Source organism: Citrus sinensis, chromosome 1 (genome assembly GCF_022201045.2).
Source record: "Citrus sinensis cultivar Valencia sweet orange chromosome 1, DVS_A1.0, whole genome shotgun sequence".
NCBI classification, from domain to species: Eukaryota; Viridiplantae; Streptophyta; class Magnoliopsida; order Sapindales; family Rutaceae; genus Citrus; species Citrus sinensis.
Window position 1 is genome coordinate 127273 of NC_068556.1, and position 18973 is coordinate 146245.

General features: G+C 36.1%; 4 protein-coding genes and 1 non-coding gene across 9 annotated transcripts; 2 read left to right on the plus strand and 3 right to left on the minus strand.

Moving 5' to 3' along the window:
* Positions 1-125: 125 nt before the first annotated feature.
* On the minus strand, positions 126-4094 carry LOC102607372 (U-box domain-containing protein 52). The gene is made up of 10 exons (XM_052434739.1): positions 3402-4094; positions 3186-3298; positions 2981-3102; positions 2617-2816; positions 2465-2534; positions 2029-2344; positions 1828-1929; positions 1296-1724; positions 453-1205; positions 126-310 (listed from the first exon to the last, which is right to left on the minus strand). The coding sequence occupies exons 1-10, from the start codon at positions 3607-3609 to the stop codon at positions 242-244; spliced, it is 2382 nt and encodes a 793-aa protein (XP_052290699.1). The 5' UTR covers positions 3610-4094; the 3' UTR covers positions 126-241.
* Positions 4095-4231: 137 nt separating this feature from the next.
* On the minus strand, positions 4232-7292 carry LOC102623459 (probable nucleoredoxin 3). Of its 4 annotated transcripts, XM_006483582.4 has the most exons (5): positions 7122-7254; positions 6002-6157; positions 5802-5921; positions 5010-5489; positions 4232-4921 (listed from the first exon to the last, which is right to left on the minus strand). In XM_006483582.4, exons 3-5 carry the CDS (start codon positions 5901-5903, stop codon positions 4331-4333), a joined length of 1173 nt encoding a protein of 390 aa, XP_006483645.2. In that variant the 5' UTR covers positions 5904-5921; positions 6002-6157; positions 7122-7254; the 3' UTR covers positions 4232-4330. The 4 variants fall into 4 exon arrangements, with proteins under 4 accessions (XP_006483645.2, XP_006483644.2, XP_006483643.2 ...); XM_006483581.4 differs by lacking the exon at positions 6002-6157 and having other exon boundaries at positions 5802-5952; positions 7146-7292; XM_006483580.4 differs by lacking the exon at positions 6002-6157 and having other exon boundaries at positions 5802-5952; positions 7122-7287.
* A 2333-nt stretch (positions 7293-9625) lies between these two features.
* On the minus strand, positions 9626-12907 carry LOC102623182 (probable LRR receptor-like serine/threonine-protein kinase At4g31250). The gene is made up of 3 exons (XM_006483579.4): positions 11669-12907; positions 10630-11238; positions 9626-10553 (listed from the first exon to the last, which is right to left on the minus strand). Exons 1-3 carry the CDS (start codon positions 12351-12353, stop codon positions 9880-9882), a joined length of 1968 nt encoding a protein of 655 aa, XP_006483642.2. The 5' UTR covers positions 12354-12907; the 3' UTR covers positions 9626-9879.
* A 3925-nt stretch (positions 12908-16832) lies between these two features.
* Positions 16833-18803, plus strand: LOC102622682 (hypothetical protein). Of its 2 annotated transcripts, XM_052442145.1 has the most exons (4): positions 16833-17528; positions 17616-17815; positions 17988-18279; positions 18410-18803. In XM_052442145.1, the coding sequence occupies exons 1-4, from the start codon at positions 16889-16891 to the stop codon at positions 18544-18546; spliced, it is 1269 nt and encodes a 422-aa protein (XP_052298105.1). In that variant the 5' UTR covers positions 16833-16888; the 3' UTR covers positions 18547-18803. The 2 variants fall into 2 exon arrangements, with proteins under 2 accessions (XP_052298105.1, XP_006483640.2); XM_006483577.4 differs by having other exon boundaries at positions 16833-17815.
* A 93-nt stretch (positions 18804-18896) lies between these two features.
* Positions 18897-18969, plus strand: TRNAR-ACG (transfer RNA arginine (anticodon ACG)). Its single transcript has one exon. It is a non-coding gene; the product is annotated as a tRNA-Arg (tRNA).
* The last annotated feature ends 4 nt before the right edge of the window (positions 18970-18973 follow it).

Here is an 18973-nt window from a genome sequence, read left to right on the forward strand (position 1 = left end):
CGTAGTCATCTTATTTGTCGCATAAGATGGCAATTACAAAATTGGTATTGTTGACCTAATTTGGAAATGGAAGAAAAGAAAAAAATATTAAGCGAGCAGAAGAATCTCGATAGGAGAACCCATGTTGATACTCAACACTCTGTACAAGTTCTGACAGCAAAACCTCTCTCTGCTGGACCTAACTTTTTGTTATCTACAAAAACTGCAACTTTCTTCTCGCTTTGTATCAGTAAATTTTCTTCTAAGTCATCGAAAGGTTTTTTGAGCTAGCGTCAGACTGCGGAAGGTTAGGATTACTCGTCATCGATTCCTGAAAAAAGAATTGAAAAGAAAAAAGGTCATCAATGTTAATCATAGAAATCATGCCAACTAAAATTAAACCAACCATGGGGAGGGGGGAAAACAAAAAGCTACTACTTGACAAATACAATCGTTTTAAGTAGGGAACTTACTAGCTGTAGAGAAACTTGACTGTGGTTGGGAGATTGGCCGCCAACAAACAAGGGTGGATTCACAGTCTCTTCAGCAAGTGCTCTGAGTCTGTTAAGTTCTGCTAACACAACTTTGCCAAGATCAGGTCTGTCCTTGCGCCTCAACTCAGCACACTTGAGTGCAAGTTGAGCAAATGACAATGCATCTTCAACTGGCCAGTCAGGGACTGTTGGATCAAGCATCTCTTCAAAAGTCCCCTTCTCAATAGCCCTTTCTACATGATGAGTCAACCCCATTGGTGGTTTTCCTGTTATTATCTGTAGAAACATGATTCCAAGTGAATACACATCAGACTTAATACCAAGCATGCCTGTTTGTTGATACTCAGGATCAATATAACAGAATGTTCCAGCTGTAGACGTCATTCGATACTGCGTTACATTGTCTGCCACTGATGGTGGGACTAGCCTTGCCAGCCCAACATCACTAATCTTGCTGACAAAGTTGCGATCAAGCAATATGTTTGCTGGTTTAAGGTCGCGATGCACAAGGGGTTCAGGTTTAGTCTGGTGAAGGAACAGCAATGCAGTCCCTATTTCAGCTGCAATTTTGAACCTAAGTTGCCAAGAGAGGGGTGGGGATTGTCCACGCCTCATAAGACGATCTTCTAAGCTTCCGTTGGCCATGAACTCATACACCAAGCATCCATACTCTGGACAAGCTCCCAGTAGTAGAACCATGTTCGGGTGTCTTATGCAGCTCAGTATCTCAACCTGAAACAAACAAAATCATCATCGTGTAAATATATAGCTTAGCTTGGGCTGTCAAATGCGAAATCTTAGCTGTCAACTAAACGCACGTACTTCTTGCTGAAACTGTGATCTTCCCTGAGCAGCATCTGGACGCAAGACCTTAATAGCAACAGGAGTATGGTCCAAGTAACATTTGTATACCGGACCATAACCTCCTTCTCCAATCTTGCGAGTATCTGTGAAGAATTCGGTTGCAGCTTCGATCTCCTCAATTGAGTACTTCCTGTACCTGACATCTGAATTTGCCAAAGCATCAAGTGCCTTTTTCTTCTCTTCTGCTTCTTTAAGTGCTTTCATTTCTGCACTGATTCTTTTTTGTGATTCCAGCTCTGCAATTCTCTGAGCTGCTTCTGCTGCTTCAATGGCTGCCCTTGACTTGACTTTCTCCTTTTCTGCAATGGCCATTGCTGCTTCCTCAGCCAGTCTTGCCTCTTCTAATCTCTGCTGTTCTTCTAGTTTCCAGCGTTGGAGCTCTGTCGCCTGCAATAAACAAACATTGCCTCAGCCTGCATTTCCCATGTGAGAGATAGCATTGAAAACATTAGACATGGAACAAAAGTTACTTCGTTTATTTGTTTTATACCTTTTGCTTTGCAGTGAGCGCTTCTTTACAGGCAGTACTGTACATTTCCATTGTTTGTTTGAGTTCCAGCCTTAGCCTCCTCATTTCAGCTTCCACATCATCCTGTGTTATCCCAAAAGAAAGTGAATTGTATCGTCAGCTGCAAATTACTCAAAAGTTTCAGCTTGCTTTCTGAAAACGAAAAATTTTAGAAGTGCTAACCAATCCCTGAGATGCAGAAGATGATCTGTCATTTTCCCCTGATGCTGACGAGAATCCACTTGGCGAGCCAATATCCAGTGACCTCCGTCCAATCTGCATAGACTCAAAACTATTGTTGCTTTCCATGTCTGACAAATTTGAGAGCCGTGGTGGTGTGCGGTTTGCTGAATTTTCAATGTTGTCAAAGAACGCTGGGAATATGCGGTCAATACTTGGCCTCCCAGAGCTCACAAACGATATATCTGTATCATGTGGGGGTGCAGCGCGTTGTTCACCACCCTGTTTGCCATTGAACTGTTTCCTAGTAAAAGGCGACCTGTAACTCAAACGATTGATTGATAGATTGAATTAATTAAACAGCTAAGCTCATCATTGTTAGACTCTTTGATCTACCTAACCTATGTCTGTCTGTAATATAAGATGGCAATTAAATTACCTGAAGAACTCTGCGTCATCATTGGATTTACGCGGTGGCTCCATTTGTGGCCTTTCCGTTGGAGTTGGAACTGCAGGTGATGAGGATTATATTTTGATGTTTGGAAAATGTTTGCCTCTTACAGTGATGGCATGAAAAATGTAGTATCTTACCTCTTATGGGAGGAGGCTGGGGAGCAGGTCTCTCCGGTTGAGGAGGTCTAATGATAATTTGATTACGTAGTGGGGAAACTGCAGGGGCAGGACGAGAGGCTGATCGCATTGATGATATCTTCCCTTTTGATATCACATACACCGTACAAAAATCCGGTGCCCCTTTTGAAACATTCCCAGGAACATCTGTTGTCTTGAATCTTCTGTGGGCAAACTTTTGAAGGTTATGAAATTTTCCAGGGAACTTTAACGGAGAAAATTATTCACAACCTTAGTTAAAGAAGATGATGTGTAATAATTATGGATAAAAATGGTGCTTGTGGCTTTAGCAAGAGTTAAAATGGGAAAGTGGGGGGCGGGTTACCTGAGGAAGCCTTTGTTGTTGGAGGCACCAACAACCAAAGTCTCAATTGCTGTCTGAGAAACGTATTCAATTAATGCTTTTGCTACGTCTGTGTCTTCTAACACCACATCTTTGCATTGTATCTGTCAAATTTGCTTTGTCAAAATAACACTTGAAAGAGAAAGAGATGGTTGGATTTTGAAGGAAGCTACGGAAGAAAACTAACATCTTTTCGGGTACAAAAGCAACGGAAAGGCAGGAAGATCTCCCTAGTCTGGGGATCAGGGTCTTTACATACTAGAGAACCGTCACCACTTACATCACAGATTTGGTTCATCCCTGCACCAAGAGATACATAATCAAATTTCTTTGTCCTGCAACTTATGACTTCATTTGAGGAGACAAAACAAACAAAAGGAATGCTGGTATCAGGAAGGCTTACTCGGGCTAATAAGCGACGGCGAGGGAGAAAGTGAAGCTGATCTGATTTTGACATGGATGAGAACAAGTGTTTGGCCCTTTGTCAAGATGTTATCAATTGCCCATTTGATAGCATTTTGGCTGCCTTTATCTCTGTCTATTGCCACTGCCGTCAGTCCACAACTCTTTGCTTCCTTCTTCTCACCTGAATTATTTCTGTGCATCCACATCTCTACTCTTTCTACTTCCTTTATCTCCCAACAGAATCTTTCCTCTTTTACTACAAATGTGTGCCTATGTATATATAAGTGAAGGTCGATATATGATGATGCACAAAAACAACAAGATATGTATCTTCTTAATTCTTCTTTGGTCTCTTCTCGTCTCTCTCAAGGGGGTAAAGAGAGACAAGAAGAACAGTTCTCGCTGCTTAATGCGTGCCCTTTGTTTATGTATTTACTTATCTATTTATTTTAACTTAAACGGCAATGAGACCTTTCTTGAATTAGCTTATTTGATTTTTTCAAACATACATGATCCTGAAAAATCTCTCCGCGCATACTTCTATTACAATTCCCATCTCTTTGGTTAGCCTCCCATTTGAGACCCTCCTTCTTTGGCGGGATCGCAGGTGCTTGACCTCTCAACTTCTTTTACCGTTTTCCAATAACTTCCCAATTTCCTTTTTTCTCCTTGTTGACTTCAGTAACTGTTATATGCTAAAATTAAATATTAGTTGGTTATAAGTACAGTGGTGTCGCTTGCTTGCTAGGAATTAATTCTACATCCCGGCTGAACCAATATAAAATCTTTATGCGTTCCAAATTTGCTGAAATTTGGTGGGACTTGCAATTCAAGAATATCATGGATACATTATAATTTAACCATAAGTTTATTATTATATGGGGTATAAATATATTTCTATCAAAGTTTCCGGCTGGCTGTTGCCTTTTACAAATTAAGGTTTATTCCTTCCACACATTTAGGATGAAGGTCATAGTTGCACACATCACAAGAGAATGCCCAGAACCTCCCTCTCATTTTGCAGCAGTCACATACGTAAGCTTTGGCCATGTCTAGTTTTAGTTCATGTTCATGCTTCACGTCCTTCACTTCTCGAGGCAATGCATCTCCTTCCTTTTTCAAGGCTGTTTCTATTTCTGCAATCCTTGACTCTGTAAATGGAAAAGCTTTAGCACCATACAGGGAGATCATCTCCTTCCCATTTGTGCTAATTGTCTTCCCATCTGGTCCAATTAGGACTAAAGCCGGAATCCCTTTGATGTTGAAGATTCTACACAGGTCTTGTCGTGCCCTGTCCTCATAAGGAATTGCCAGCCATGGCATGATACTATGATTGAGATCAAATTCTTTGTGGTCTCGATCTGTAGAGACTAAAACAACTTCAAAGCAGTGATTTGCTGTGGTTTTGAGCTTGTCGTAGACCTCTATAAGTTGAGAAGTGAAAGAACGACAAGGAGGGCACCAATGTGCACCAAAGTAAAGTCCTATAGTCTTCCCAGCAAGTTCAGATACTGTTATCTGCAAAAGATTAGGGGAAGAAAAAAGAAAAAAAAAACTCAGGTTTAAGTAGTAACAACTTTTAAGAACTGCAGCAACACTGAATTACCTTTCTATGATCTCTAGAAAGAACATAATCTCGTCCTTCAATTGCCAAAAGCTGTTCTAATTTCCCTCCCTGCCTCTTGGAATCATCAATAGCCTTCAATTCTTCCCTTCTCTTTCTGGTGAAAGGATATGCATCAGCTCCATAGTCTTCAATCAATCCGATCAAGTCTTCTTCAATTAATGTCCCATCTGAAGCTAATGGAATGAGCGATGGGATGCGATCAACTCGATACCTGATTCTTAATTTTTTATGCAAGGTTTCATCAAATGGAACAGCAAGCCAGGGCATACACTTGAAGTGCTCCTCGAATCCATTCTCATCATGGTCAAAGGAAATGAAGATAACTTCCAGCTCTGTACCTCTGGTTCTTAGCGTGTCATAAAGTTGCACCAATTGTGGAGTAAAAGTTTTACATGGTCTGCACCAGTTAGCAGAGAAGAAGAGGCAAATTGTCTTGCCACCACATGATGACAAGGGTACCTATATTTAGGAAAAAGAAATAAATCATATTTAGTCCACTTAATTAATCTGAGTATTCATTTCTAGTATTGAAGGGCACCCTTTTTGGAGTAATTAGACTAAAGTAATTGATTACACTTCAAAGACTTAAGATCCCTACAAAATTATGTTAGTTTCTCTACTCACTATTTTCTTGGCAACCCAACAAAAACATCAAGAAAAATTCAATTGCATCAACAGAACAAGGCTAAGCTAATATGAAAATCCATATTACAAGAATTGCATAAATGCATTTAAGAGGGGAAAAAAAATATAGATTGCTCAAGAAATTACCTTTCCTTGACGAGAAAGAAGGAACTCTACACCTTCAGATGCTAAGACTGTCAGAAAGTCGCTGCTGTCAATAAATTTGGATTGATCGTTGTCTCTTGCCATTAGAACAACAAGCTGAAGCTGGTATCCACTCTGCTTCTTTTAATAATCTCTTAATTGATCAAGAGAGGAAAAATGAAGTCATAAAGAGTGATACTCACAAAAGGTCATGTAATATGGCTCAGAAGACTCGGCATTTCCTGGTCTTTATTTTAAAGCATTGAGAGGCAAGGCTGCTTCAAACTTTTTATCCAGGAATTTAGTACTTTTTTGAACTTGTTACCCACTTGGAGCCTCTTATATTCTGTTCTTATCCTCTTTGAATAATGATGGAACCCATTAATTACACACACACACACATAAATATATATTAATTTTTTCCAGGGACCACGGAATTTGAGTTTTATTTTCAAAATACTAAGAAAAACTTTAATGTTTAGATTGTCTGATAATACCATTTCTATTTTTGTTAACAGTCAAGCAAGATTAAAAGGCATGTTGAATGACGCATGGCACTACACTGTATGCAAATGGAGAATCTGCGAACAGAGAGATGCTCACGTTTTCCAAATGCAAAGCAAACTACACTAAAATAAGGACCATCAAACTTGAAACTAATGAATGCAAATTACATTAAGCAAGAATGTCAATGTGTAAAGGGTCTTGTCAAATTTTAACCGGAATCGCTTAACATATTTGTTCTAACGGGAAGGGCATCCCACAACATGCCTCACGAAGAATCAGATTCAAAATTCTAAATTCTATGAGAATCCACATGAAACGCGAGACGCACACCAAAGGTTGCATAAATCAAAATCAGTAAGAGAGGAGAGGTTTGTGGCTGTGTCAGCAGTGTAATTAATTTGTCAGTAAAAACAATATTTAGTTAACGTGTATAAATATAAATATAATATTAATAAAAACTTCAATTATTAAGCATCGTCTATTAGTGTTACTATTCTTCATCTGTTATGCGATGTGATGTAGCATAATTAGAAAGAAATAATAGGCAGAAATATATATACATGACAAACGGATGCATCTCAGACTCAGAAGCTTTAGCAAACGAAAAGGCAGCAGATGATAAAAGTTGACAGCTTTGATAAGTCCAAGTGGGCTGGCTTTGGATTAGAAAGAAAGATTAGCCAGCACCAGGCACCAGCAGCATGCAAAGATGAGATGGTGGATTGGCTTGGCTTTCCCAATATATACATATGTTTATGCGTATAATCGAGAACAAAAATCTTTGCTTGTATAGAGTAAAAGTAGAGCAGTAAGTACCTTTACGATTAGGATGATGCTTACCGTAGCTCTGCTCGAGAATATTCCGGTGAAAGAGGGAGACGAGATGAGAGGATTGAGGGACAAAGTTGTAAAAACAGAGCGTGAGAGTTGCGTTGGATAATAAGGACGACTGGATTATATATGTAATAAATATATATTATATACAAAGTCTTTGTAAGTAGGCTACGTGTTATCGTAATAATATTCAGATCATAATTTAACAAAATAAAAAGATATGCATTCGAGTGATTCGGAAACTGGTAGGCCAGACTCAGCCGTCAAATTCTTTCAGGATATACCAATTTTTGGGAATTAGATCCGGTTTCCTCTTTCTCATCCCCCAATTTTTGGGAATTACATCAGTTTTCCTTTTTCTCAGTCCCCCCCCCCCCCCCCCCCCCCAAAAAATTATAAGAGTCTCATCTTAGTTCTCTCCTAATGAGCTTTATTTAACCATTAGGACCTGGTTAAGTGGTTAGAATTACTCCCACATAAATACGAAAGAAGTGGTTCGAACTCCTGCATCGTAAGGGTTTAATTTAATTTTTTTTTCTTAAAATTTAAATGAAGGTAATCTTTCTTTTATGAGGAGAGTTGACGTTCCTCGAATATTTAGAGGGTTAAAATCTAAACGATATCATATTAAAATTGATATAAACTGATCTCAATAATTATAATTATAAGATTATAAATATCACAAATAATAATTCTCTTAAAAAAAATGAACTTTATTTACGTGTGAACCCAACCTTATCTTTACAGATACTTATTGCAAAGTTATCAGTGCAGCGTCTGCATTTTATGCATGCCTACGCTAGGCCTAGGTATCCCATTTCAGTTTCCCAATACCCAGCTACAAATCAATAAAAGCTTCAATAACTTTTCACTGTAACTCCAAAAGTGTAAGGGTACGTTTGTTGTATCACAACATATTAAATTTAGTATTTTAGTAAATAAATGATTAATTAAAATTATTTTGCATAATAAAAGTAAAATGATGTATTAACATTTATTTATTAAATATTTAGGTATACTAATATGTTATATTATTATTTAAATTAAATTTTTCTAAATATAAATTAGTATTTAATTATTTTTTAAAATTTTATTATACATTATTGAATAATAAAAGTAAAATTATTAAAATTTAAAAATATGAGCATTATTTTGATGTAATACATCCTAAGCCCTATCATCTCATAGGATTATTCTATACTCCTTTCATTACATTAATCACATATTTAACAAAGTGCAATACAACTAAAAATTATAACCGTATAAGATTAAATTTTAATACAATCCAATATAACATAATACAAGCTCCCCCACCCGCCCTAAAGCTTTTGCCATTTTAATGTGTAGCATGGTATCAATCTTTTAAGTGTAAGGAACTATTTGCTTCTTGACTTAAATGAGTTAATTAACTGTATTTTAATCAATTAAGTTATTAAGTCTATTTGTTTTTTTTAACTTAATGAAAATTTTTAGCCATTAAGTCATTAAATTATTAAACTAAATTTTTTAACTTTTACTTAATCTAAAAAGTCTGAATGATATGATTAAAAAATATTCTCTAAAATATCTTTATCTAATTAATTTATTTTCATCCTTCTCTAAAATAAAATTTAATAATCGCAATTATTACTCATCTCTATATAACTTTATGATAATATATAGTGGTAGACTGTTATTATTTTTATTTTTTTAAATTAGCATTATTTACCTTCATAATTTTTTATGAATATTTTTTATATAAAAATATAATAAAATTGATGTAACATATATAATATAGAATATTAAAGAGTTGTATTTAATTGAATATGATTCATGTTATGATAATATATTATCTTATTTATATTTTTTAAGATGTTTATTATTTATTTAACGTTTATAATTTGTAAGGACGTAAATATAAAAATATTAGTTTCTAAATTTTTTTAAGTTAAAAAATAAAATAACTTGATATTTATTTTCAGTTATTCAGATAAAAAAATAAATATATCATTTAGACTCATACATTTAATTTTATTCAAAATTTAAACTAATTCAGTTTTCAGATTAAAAAAAAAAAAATCAAATGCGGCGGCCTAAGTTTGCATTTTGCATGGTGGAATGGGGACGTGCGCGCGCACATGATAACTAAGAATTACATGGACCGGACCACACGGGAATGTGGAGCCCATTGATAACCGTAAGGTCCATAACATCAGCGTCCATGATAGGTAGGGGCTGCTTGTGCTAATCTTCTAATTCCAATGCTCGCAGCAGCACGGCAGCGACTACTAGCGTTTCAATGCAATCTGACAAGAAGCGACAGCAATTCTTAATCTTATCCAAACTACGACAATAAAACTTTACGAGTCCCTTCCTTTCACTTGTATTATGTAATATGTAATTCAGTCCACTGAGAGTCTGCAGGTGCAGGCAGCTTCAACTTGCCCTTGCCAAATGCCAATGAAAATGCCAGTGCCAGTTGCTAATCCCATGGGAAGCAAAAGAAACCCATAACACAATCAATTTGCTTCTATTCAAAAATAATAATAATAATAATAATACAAGTTTAATCAGTGTCACTGCCTCGTTACATAATGAACCTTGCAAAAGTTAAAAACATTCAAAGATATATCTATATATGGGAAAATTACTAAGATTAACATAAATGGCTTCCTTTAATTGCCAGCTTTATCCTCCCTTCTACTAACCCCAAAAAGAACATCAGCTGCCAAAAGCCAAAGAAAGAAAAAATAAGTTGAGTTCAGCCAGCTACTGAGAATGAGAAGTCCTCATCAGTCATTGCTCTAGAAGAGTAGACATAATCCTCACTAGCATATGAAGAGTAATCTTCATTATCATTATCCCTCTCCTTCAACTCCGTTATCTTCTCCACAGCCTCTCTCAAATCCCACCTCCTCTCTGCATTCCATTCACAGCAGCACATCCCAATCTTCAACAGCTTCAACATCTCACCCTCACCACTCTTTGTCCCTCTCATATCCTTATCAAACACTTCCCCCGTCCACTCTTCCCTCACAACCGAATTCACCCATGTGGCCAAATCCGCATTCGCACCTTTCCCTTGTGCTAGATAATTTGCTGGGAATTTTCCTGTTAACAATTCCAGTATTAGTATTCCAAGACTCCACACGTCAGTCTTCCTTGTTACGCCGTCCGTTTGGTTGAATTCAGGGGACTTGTAGGCAACCATGTGTAATTGAGCATGCTCTTTGTTCACTATTGGCACTAGTGCATAATCTATCAAGAGAGGCTCATAAGCATTATCAAGAAGGACATTTGATGATTTTAAGTGACCATGTGGTAATGTTACGCCAGGGAACTCTTTGTAGAGATATGCCAACCCCTTTGCCACTCCTTTGATGATCTTCAAGCGTATTGGCCAGTCAAGTCCCGGCTGCCCAGGGGCTCGTCTAACTGCAACAACCAATTAAATGTTATATATACATGAAGAACATAATATACATAAATACCCACATACATACGTACATACCATGGAGAAGATTAGCCAAGCTGCCATTGGGAACAAAGTCGGAAACAAGAAGCTTCTCTTCTTTTCTATAGTAGAAAGCTATAAGTGGAAGCAAATTAGGATGTGACAAGCTTCCAAGCCTTGTCATGTGTTCATGAAAATCTTCTTTGCCCACATTGCTCATTTGCCTAAACCTCTTAACAACCATGGCAGGCCCAGTCAAAAGAACAGCTTTATAAGACGATCCAAAGCTGCCGCTGCCCAGTACTTCAGCAGAGGCTCTAAGTAGATCATTCAACTCAAACATTTCCCTGTCATTGTTAACAAAATGAAGCTTGCTAATCTCATCATTTTGAGAATTGACAAAGTAGCAGTCAGATGATTGGATTTCATTTTGTCCCATATCATGATAATTATTAGCACCATATTTCTTAAGGGCTTTTGTCTCTTGGGTTTCATTGACGATGATTGGCTCTGATGTCTTAGAATTGTTGCCGCGAGTACAGGAAAATGCAACGATAGCAGCTAATGCAAGTGTAGCACCAGCTACTGTGCAAATTATTAAGATAGTTTTCTTGGAGATTGAGGATTTGCATGCCTCTAGAGGCTTTCCACATAGACCTTTATTACCTGTTTGATCGGTCCAAACAAAAAAATTAGACATAATTCATATGCCCATCCACTAGTAGTGTTTTTTTTAAAAAAAATTTTCTAAAGGGAAAATAATCAAATATATAAAAGTAATTAATAAAGAACATTCCCCCCCCCCCCCCAATCAATCATTAATTAAGTTGATTTTAACATGAATGAATGAATGTCTCATGGATCGATATAAGCAATTACTAGCAACGTGCAGATAATCGCTTGTACGGGATTTTCTTAGTTTTGATCATATAACATACGTGATTAGGAAGTATAATAAATAAATAATTATCATTATCATTGTCATTATTGTTATTATTAATATTTTCAGATGATCAAAATAATTACCTATTGCTTGTTGCAGCTAATTGATATGTATTAATAAAAGATGATGAGTTGGAAAAATCAATGAGTGTACCTTGAAATGAAGTTGCATCGAAATTACTCAAGGTGTCGGGTATCCGACCCACCAATTGATTGTAAGAAAGATCGAGCAAGGTGAGATGGGCCAATGGAAAATCGGGAATCTTGCCTTGAAAAGAGTTGCCCTCAAGATTCAGCTGGAGTAGCTTTTGCAATCCGGCAAGTGACTTAGGAATTTGACCGGAGAAGTGGTTTCTTGCCAGATGAACCTTCTTCAGTTGGTCCATGCCAGCAAATGCATCAGAAGGAATTTCACCAGTGAATTTGTTGAGTGACAAATACAGGGCCCTCAATGTAAGCTTGCCGACACTAGGCATGGGACCGTCAAAGCTGTTGTTAATGAAACTCAAAGAACGTAAACCTGGCAACCGGGAAAGTGTGTCAACGTCAATCATCCCCATTAGATTCATGTTCTCCAATCTCAGTCCAATCACAATGCCGCGGGAGCAACGCACACCAGTCCAGTTTTGAGTGTCGTTGGTGCAAGGAGTGGGGGATTCTTCCCAGTCCTTGAGCGCAGAGTCGCCGCCGTTTGATGTTGTTAATGAGTTCCTGAACTTGAGCAGTTTTTCAGCATCCGTTTCTCCCCTGCATGTCGCCACAACGAAGCATGCTGCTAGCAACATTAACAGTATCGTTGTTGGATGCGAATTACGATTAGTTGCTGCTTCCTTTGCCATATCGATCGGTGGAAGCCAAGACGATCGATGGATATATTGGTTTGGTTAATGGAATCAACGAGCAAAGCAAAGCAAAGGGACAAATTAATGAAGAAGGCGAAGGGGAGGTGGCCTGGGGTGTGGTGGGATTGACAAAGTCCCTCCATAACTTTAATATTAATTGATGCCTAAGAATGAGCTGTCGACCTCTATGTCTTTACAATTTGAGGCCGGCCTTTTCAACTACTAATGATCGCTTTAAAATGTTCTTGTTGTCAGTTGTTTGCTTCGCTTGCCTGCTTCTTATTCCTTGTTCATCGTGTTTTGGTGTACTGTATATTTTTTATTTTGTTGATTGGCTTTGTCTCTGTGTCTGTGTGGCTAATACGATAGTTCCTTTTGGGTTTTCTTGTTCTGTTCGCGATGATGTTAATCTTTTTTTTTTCCTTTTTCTTTTTTTATTGTTGCCTCGGCCGTCTATTGTATTAAAAACAAATTGTGTGACTTCTGTCACTCTTGAGCATGTCATTTCAAATATATATATATATATATATATAACTTTGAGAGTATATAATTCTAATGTACAAAGTAAACTTATCCTATTTCATCAAAAATAAACCCAAAAAAATCTATTTTGTTGGTGTTCTCTATTTATTTGGATGCATCAAATATATAATTGGATAGTATTTGTTTAGATGTATAGGATATGATTAGCTTGGTTTTTATAATTTTCCATTCGAATTTGAGAATTCAATTTTAAATGGGATGAAAAGTAAATTCGGGTCAGTTCAGGTCAATTAGTTAATTTTTTTTTTTATGATTCGGGCATGAATTGTAATTTCAGATACAATTATAGTTTGGATTAGCAAATTTAAATTAAGAAAATAATAAATGCTTAAATCAAGTCAAAAGGACAAAATCTAAGCATAACTTAAGTCTTAAAAAAAAAAAAAGAGTGGCGAACAAATACAATACAAATTATTGAATAACAACATAATACATAGATCCATCTCAATTTCTCCGTCAACCCTCAGCATAAGCAGCAAGAGTTACATCAACAACTATTAACCTCCACCAAACAAACATCAACAGATAGAAAATGATGAAACAAAAAATTAGTCTATTTTGTGAAGAGAAACAAGTGAAGAAAATGATAAAGTAAATCAGTTCAGATACAACCACAAACATTATCAATTATTTAAATATCAATTAGATGTCACGACTGTTCTAGGAACCCACCTGAATTATCTTATTATCTTTGGAAGAGAAACTTAAATCAACTAAACATCACATAGTAAGTGAAAACTCAAGAAATCACTGGCCTAATAGATAGAATAATCTAAGCATTTAAATTCCCAGAGCGTTTTTATTTTGTTTCAATAAAATCGAGGATTCATTAAAAAAAAAAAAAAAATTCCCAGAGCATTTTTCACCTCAATTTCATCTCATTAATTTTCCAATGACCAAGCGATGCCTATTGATGCTACATTCAAAATGTTGTTAGTCAGATTACTGACTAAGCTTGACATATCACATGATGATAACTAGTAAGTGTTATTATCTTTATCAAAAACCAAATAAAAGTCCACAATTTGTAAATGGTGGGATGTTTATTTAGTACTTAGAAACTATTATTTAATCAAACATAAAGAGAAAAATAACCAGCGGCTTTATATTAAAGGATTTGGATATCTTATATTTCATGTAAAGTACTGAGTCGTGGGTTTCACAATCTCTCACGGTCTCTACAATCTTACATTTAAAAAGAATTTACCTTTGATTTCGACACTGACAAGATGGAAGCTGTAAGCTTGCAACAAGCTGATGATAGACTGCTGATGATTGCTAATTGTGACCGACTACGAGAGAGGCGATGAGAGACGATGACTGTTGATGAGTGCTGATGAGTGTTGTTGGGCAAGTGACGACAAACTATGGTGCACCTGGTGGTTGACGGGCTATTAATGAGGGAGAGTTATCTTTTCTCATTTTCAGAGGGTAAAGGATTGAGATTCGAGCAAAATCGGTTGAATCATATGACTTAATATAATGGATTTTGGATAGTTTTTTTAGACTTTAATAAAATTAAGAATTCTGGATAGATTAGTAATATATGTGTGTATATATATATATTATACTAATGAGAGATATTATAATAAAGAGCAAACTGAAAAATAAAACGTTAATATTTTATTTTTTTAGTACATTGGAGTTCGTTTTTTTTTTTTTTTTTAATTTAGCAATTCTTTTTATTAAAATGAAGATCTTTAATTCGAATGAGACTATATACATTTAAATATATATGTGAACAAAAGAGATAAATAACATTGAGAATGATAATGCAATTATCGATATTTTCTCTAATGTAATGGTACTCAATTTTTTAGATATGAATACATAAATTCTCTTCCAATTTAAGACTTTGCTATCAGTATTGTACATGTAGCTTTTTAGTTCTTTATTTATTTTTTTTTTTGGGAAAATTAATTTCACCATCCTATACTAGTGGTGGAACTGAACAAAATCAAACCGAAAACTTATATCATTTTTCAGTTTGGTTTAGTTCAAACTGATTGGATTGAGAATTAAAAATGAATTAATTTTTAATTTAATTTGGGATAAAATCAAACCGATCATCAAACCTGACTGGATTATATTTATAAAAAAAAATGTCTAAACCTAATTCTTGATCCCCAAAATCTAAATCAAACACCCACCACTAGATGTTACTTAATTCTAATTTTAAATCTTACATTTGGATTAAATGGATAAATGAATAAAAAATTAGGGTGTCATTTTTTTTTTTTTGTCTTAAATCTAAATGGATTTGAATCTGGTTGAAGTATAAATATGTTTGAATGTAAAAGTTTGAAAGACATGTTTATTTTTCTATTTTCATTGACTGAATAGAAATGTTAAGTTATTTACCTCATAAGCAAAAAACATATGAATTATGATATTTTGAAATTTATGTTCCTATAGTATTATTATATATTTGATAAATTAAAGACGATAAGTAAATTAAATTATTTTATTATTAAAAATTAACTCTCTGAAACACTACGGTTTAAAAGTGTATCTGCATGAAAAATTAAAAGTTTTCTTAAAATGATAGCTATGAACAAAAGAGCCCGAGATGATTACCAAGTGGGGGGGGGGGGGGGGAAGAAAAAGGTTGCTAGTTTGATTCAATCATATAAAATCTACACAAAAAGGCAATTGAAAAGAGTAAAATGGAAATTAGTTTATTTGATTAGAAATAAGCCTATTAAAAAGGGTGTTTTGAGATATTATAGTTGATTTTTATTCAAACCTTTTGTCAATTCATATAACAGTTAAATTATTTAATTTTTTCTATTAAATGGTATATGTTTAAAATTCAAAAGTAAAATAAAAAAAACAAATAAGCAAATTTTAAAAAATATTTGACAAACAACTTCGAAGTCATTGTTTTAAGTTAAGAAAAGTTCAATTATACACGTATATAAAGTCATGATTTAGTGCATAGTTGCACGCATGGTAAGCTCTGATCGAGGCAGATCAATATGGGTGATGGGTCTTGTGATGACGGTCTTCTTGTGGTCAAGGATGGAAGTTTCATCTGGATCATGGGCCCTTTTATGGACCGTACAATGGGCCAAATCTGAAGAGATGTATTAATTCACTTGGTGGGACGCGTGGCAGCCCTGCATGCGAGTAGACCCCATCACGGATTCGTAAAGTAGTAGAATACTCGCCAGCTGGACATGGAAGATGACACACACACACACACATAAACCTGTGGCCCAGGATGAATCCACGTGTGATATTGACTTTGATCCCGCATCTTTTAAATTGTACGCGTTAGCACTCACGAGCATGACCCACAACACCATCTATTGAAAATTGGAAATCAAAATAATCACACAGATTAATTTGATGGATTCAGAAATGAAGAACACAACGCGGCTATCAATATATTTAATTAATTAATTAATAATAGGCTCATGAAGAAAAGAATATGGGATTGACGTAGCTAAACCGAAAGCTCTCCATCTCCAAGCCCAGCAGCAATGCTTTATTCTTCACTTAGCTTTGAAACCTCTAGTACAAGGCAAAGAGAAGAGAATTCACGGGATAAAGCATCCTCTTTAATCTTTATGCCTTTTTATCTTTTTTTCTTCGTTTACAAAATTGTTATATATTTTATTTGCTTTCGCCAATATACGCAACAATTATTATTATTATGAGGAAAATGATACTCCTGCACTTAACATTATTATTTGTCATATTAATTTATCTTGGTAAAATGTGGATCATATATAAACTCAGTAGCTCGGGTTACAGTAGGCCGAACTCATATGTATCATGTATCTACATATGTTGTTATCAGAAAAGCACATCACCTTTGTTAAGATCACAAGCAACAATATTTTCTTTACTTACCAGCCATTAAAATTTTCCTGCATAATATTAATTTTATATATATATATATATACAAACGAAGTCCCTCATGCATATAATAAAATTATTATATTATTATCCCCTGCTGAAACTAAACCCAACCAAGAAATACAATGAAGTCCCCCAAAAACTCCGGTGATGAAACCCGAGTGGACATCCAATTCAACCTGCAGCAGGAGAACGTGCCCTTACTACTACAGCCCTCATATGCAAGATCAAAATCTTTACTCTTTGATGAGCTACGCAACTTTAGAATAAGCCTCAAGTGGTGTGCATTAGATCACTCTTCATGTTTTGGCAAGTTCATATCATATTTCGCATTCATATTCCTCGCCATTATCGTCCCACTCATCAGTTCACTCTGCATTAAGGTCCCATCATCAACACAGGATTGTGCACAAGACGGCCCCGTTTCGTTCAACAAGTTGGTTCAGTTCCCTGAGTCTGGGTTAGCCCTAGTGGGCTTCTTTATACTCTCAAGATTTTTCAGCAAATATGGGCTGCGGCACCTCTTGTTCCTCGATGGCTTACAGGAGGATTCGTTGTTTGTTAGACGTGGATACACGCGCGAGCTTGACAAAGCATTTCGATACCTTGCATGCATACTTTTACCATCTTTCTTCGTGGAGCTTGCACACAAAATCATCTACTTTTCAACGGTGAGGGTGTCGTTCCCCGGCGGCGGGGGGGATCCATGGATCAATTCGATCGTGATGTTTGTGCTGGTTTTAGCATCATGGGTTTATCGAACGGGTTTGTACTTGTTGGTTTGTGTAATGTTTCGGTTAACATGTGAGCTTCATATATTGAGGTTTGAGGGTTTGCATAACATGTTTGAAGGACGTCGATCCGGATCCGACGCTGGATTTATATTCAGAGAACATTTAAGGATTAGGAAACAATTATCGGCAACCAGTCATCGGTACCGCTTCTTTATCATTGCAAGTCTTGTTGTGATCAGCATCAGTCAAATGGGAGCTTTGCTGCTGATTTTGGGTACACATGCGGATAAGAGTTTCTTCAGTTCTGGTGAACTTGTGGTAATATACACATACATACACAATATGTACTTAAATTAATTAATGATATTTATATATTTTAATTATATGCATATGTATCAAAATTATTGATTTAATTACTAACTGATCAACATGCATGGACTATTTTAATATAATATGATTACAGGTGATCAACTTGTGCTTCTGCGTGCAGGTGTGCTCGGCTGTTGAACTGAGTGGGTTCTTTCTGTGCGTGTTGGGGGCGGCAAGAATCACGCATAGAGCTCAAGGGATAACATCAGTTGCAACAAGATGGCATATGACAGCGACATGCGCTTCTGTTGGCGGATCCGATTCCGGGAAAGGCAACGCCGGAGAGGCAGCTGACCATGATCAATGCAGAGACAGTACTAGTAGTAGCAGTGACTCCGACTCTTCATCAGACATTAACATTAAAGTTCTTTCCTCTCAAGAACCACCCTCCTTCCAAATAAGGCAAGCTCTAGGTGAGTATTTATAATTATTTTTATGCCCATTGTTTACTATTTGTTTTCAAAGTTAATTTGTGTATTTAACAATTCGAAGGCTCAAAAATTAAGACTAGCTAGTGTTGTAATTAATTTTATTAATTTGCAGTGGCATATTTGCAACACAACAATGGGGGTATCACGCTGTTTGGATTTGCGCTTGATCGTGGATTACTTCATACAATCTTTGCATTTGAGTTCTCTTTGGTACTGTGGATTCTAAGTAAAGTGGTTGTGTTGTCTTAATATAAACTTTTTGGACAAGGAGACACTTTTTTCTTTTCATCAAAATTGCTGCCGCTGCGCAAGGAAATAACATGCTCGGTCGATTAGTACCAACAAGTCAACTCTACAAAATTATCTTGTGTCGATTTTAGATTGCGATGTGTACTCTTTTATCTTTTCAATTCTATTGTAATAAATTAATAATCTATGGCTGTCCCGCTATTCAAACTCAGGTGGGCCGGCAATCCTCTTCAAATGCATCATTGAAACTTTGAACATTTGGAGATCACATAATTGGTTTTCATTTGCTAAGATAAATTAGAATTTTGGTAATGAGATTTGACGTTATGGTAAATTTGTAGCAAACAGTCGACTCCATGGCCCAAGGGATAAGGCGCTCGTCTACGGAACCAGAGATTCTGGGTTCGATCCCCAGTGGAGTCGCTTA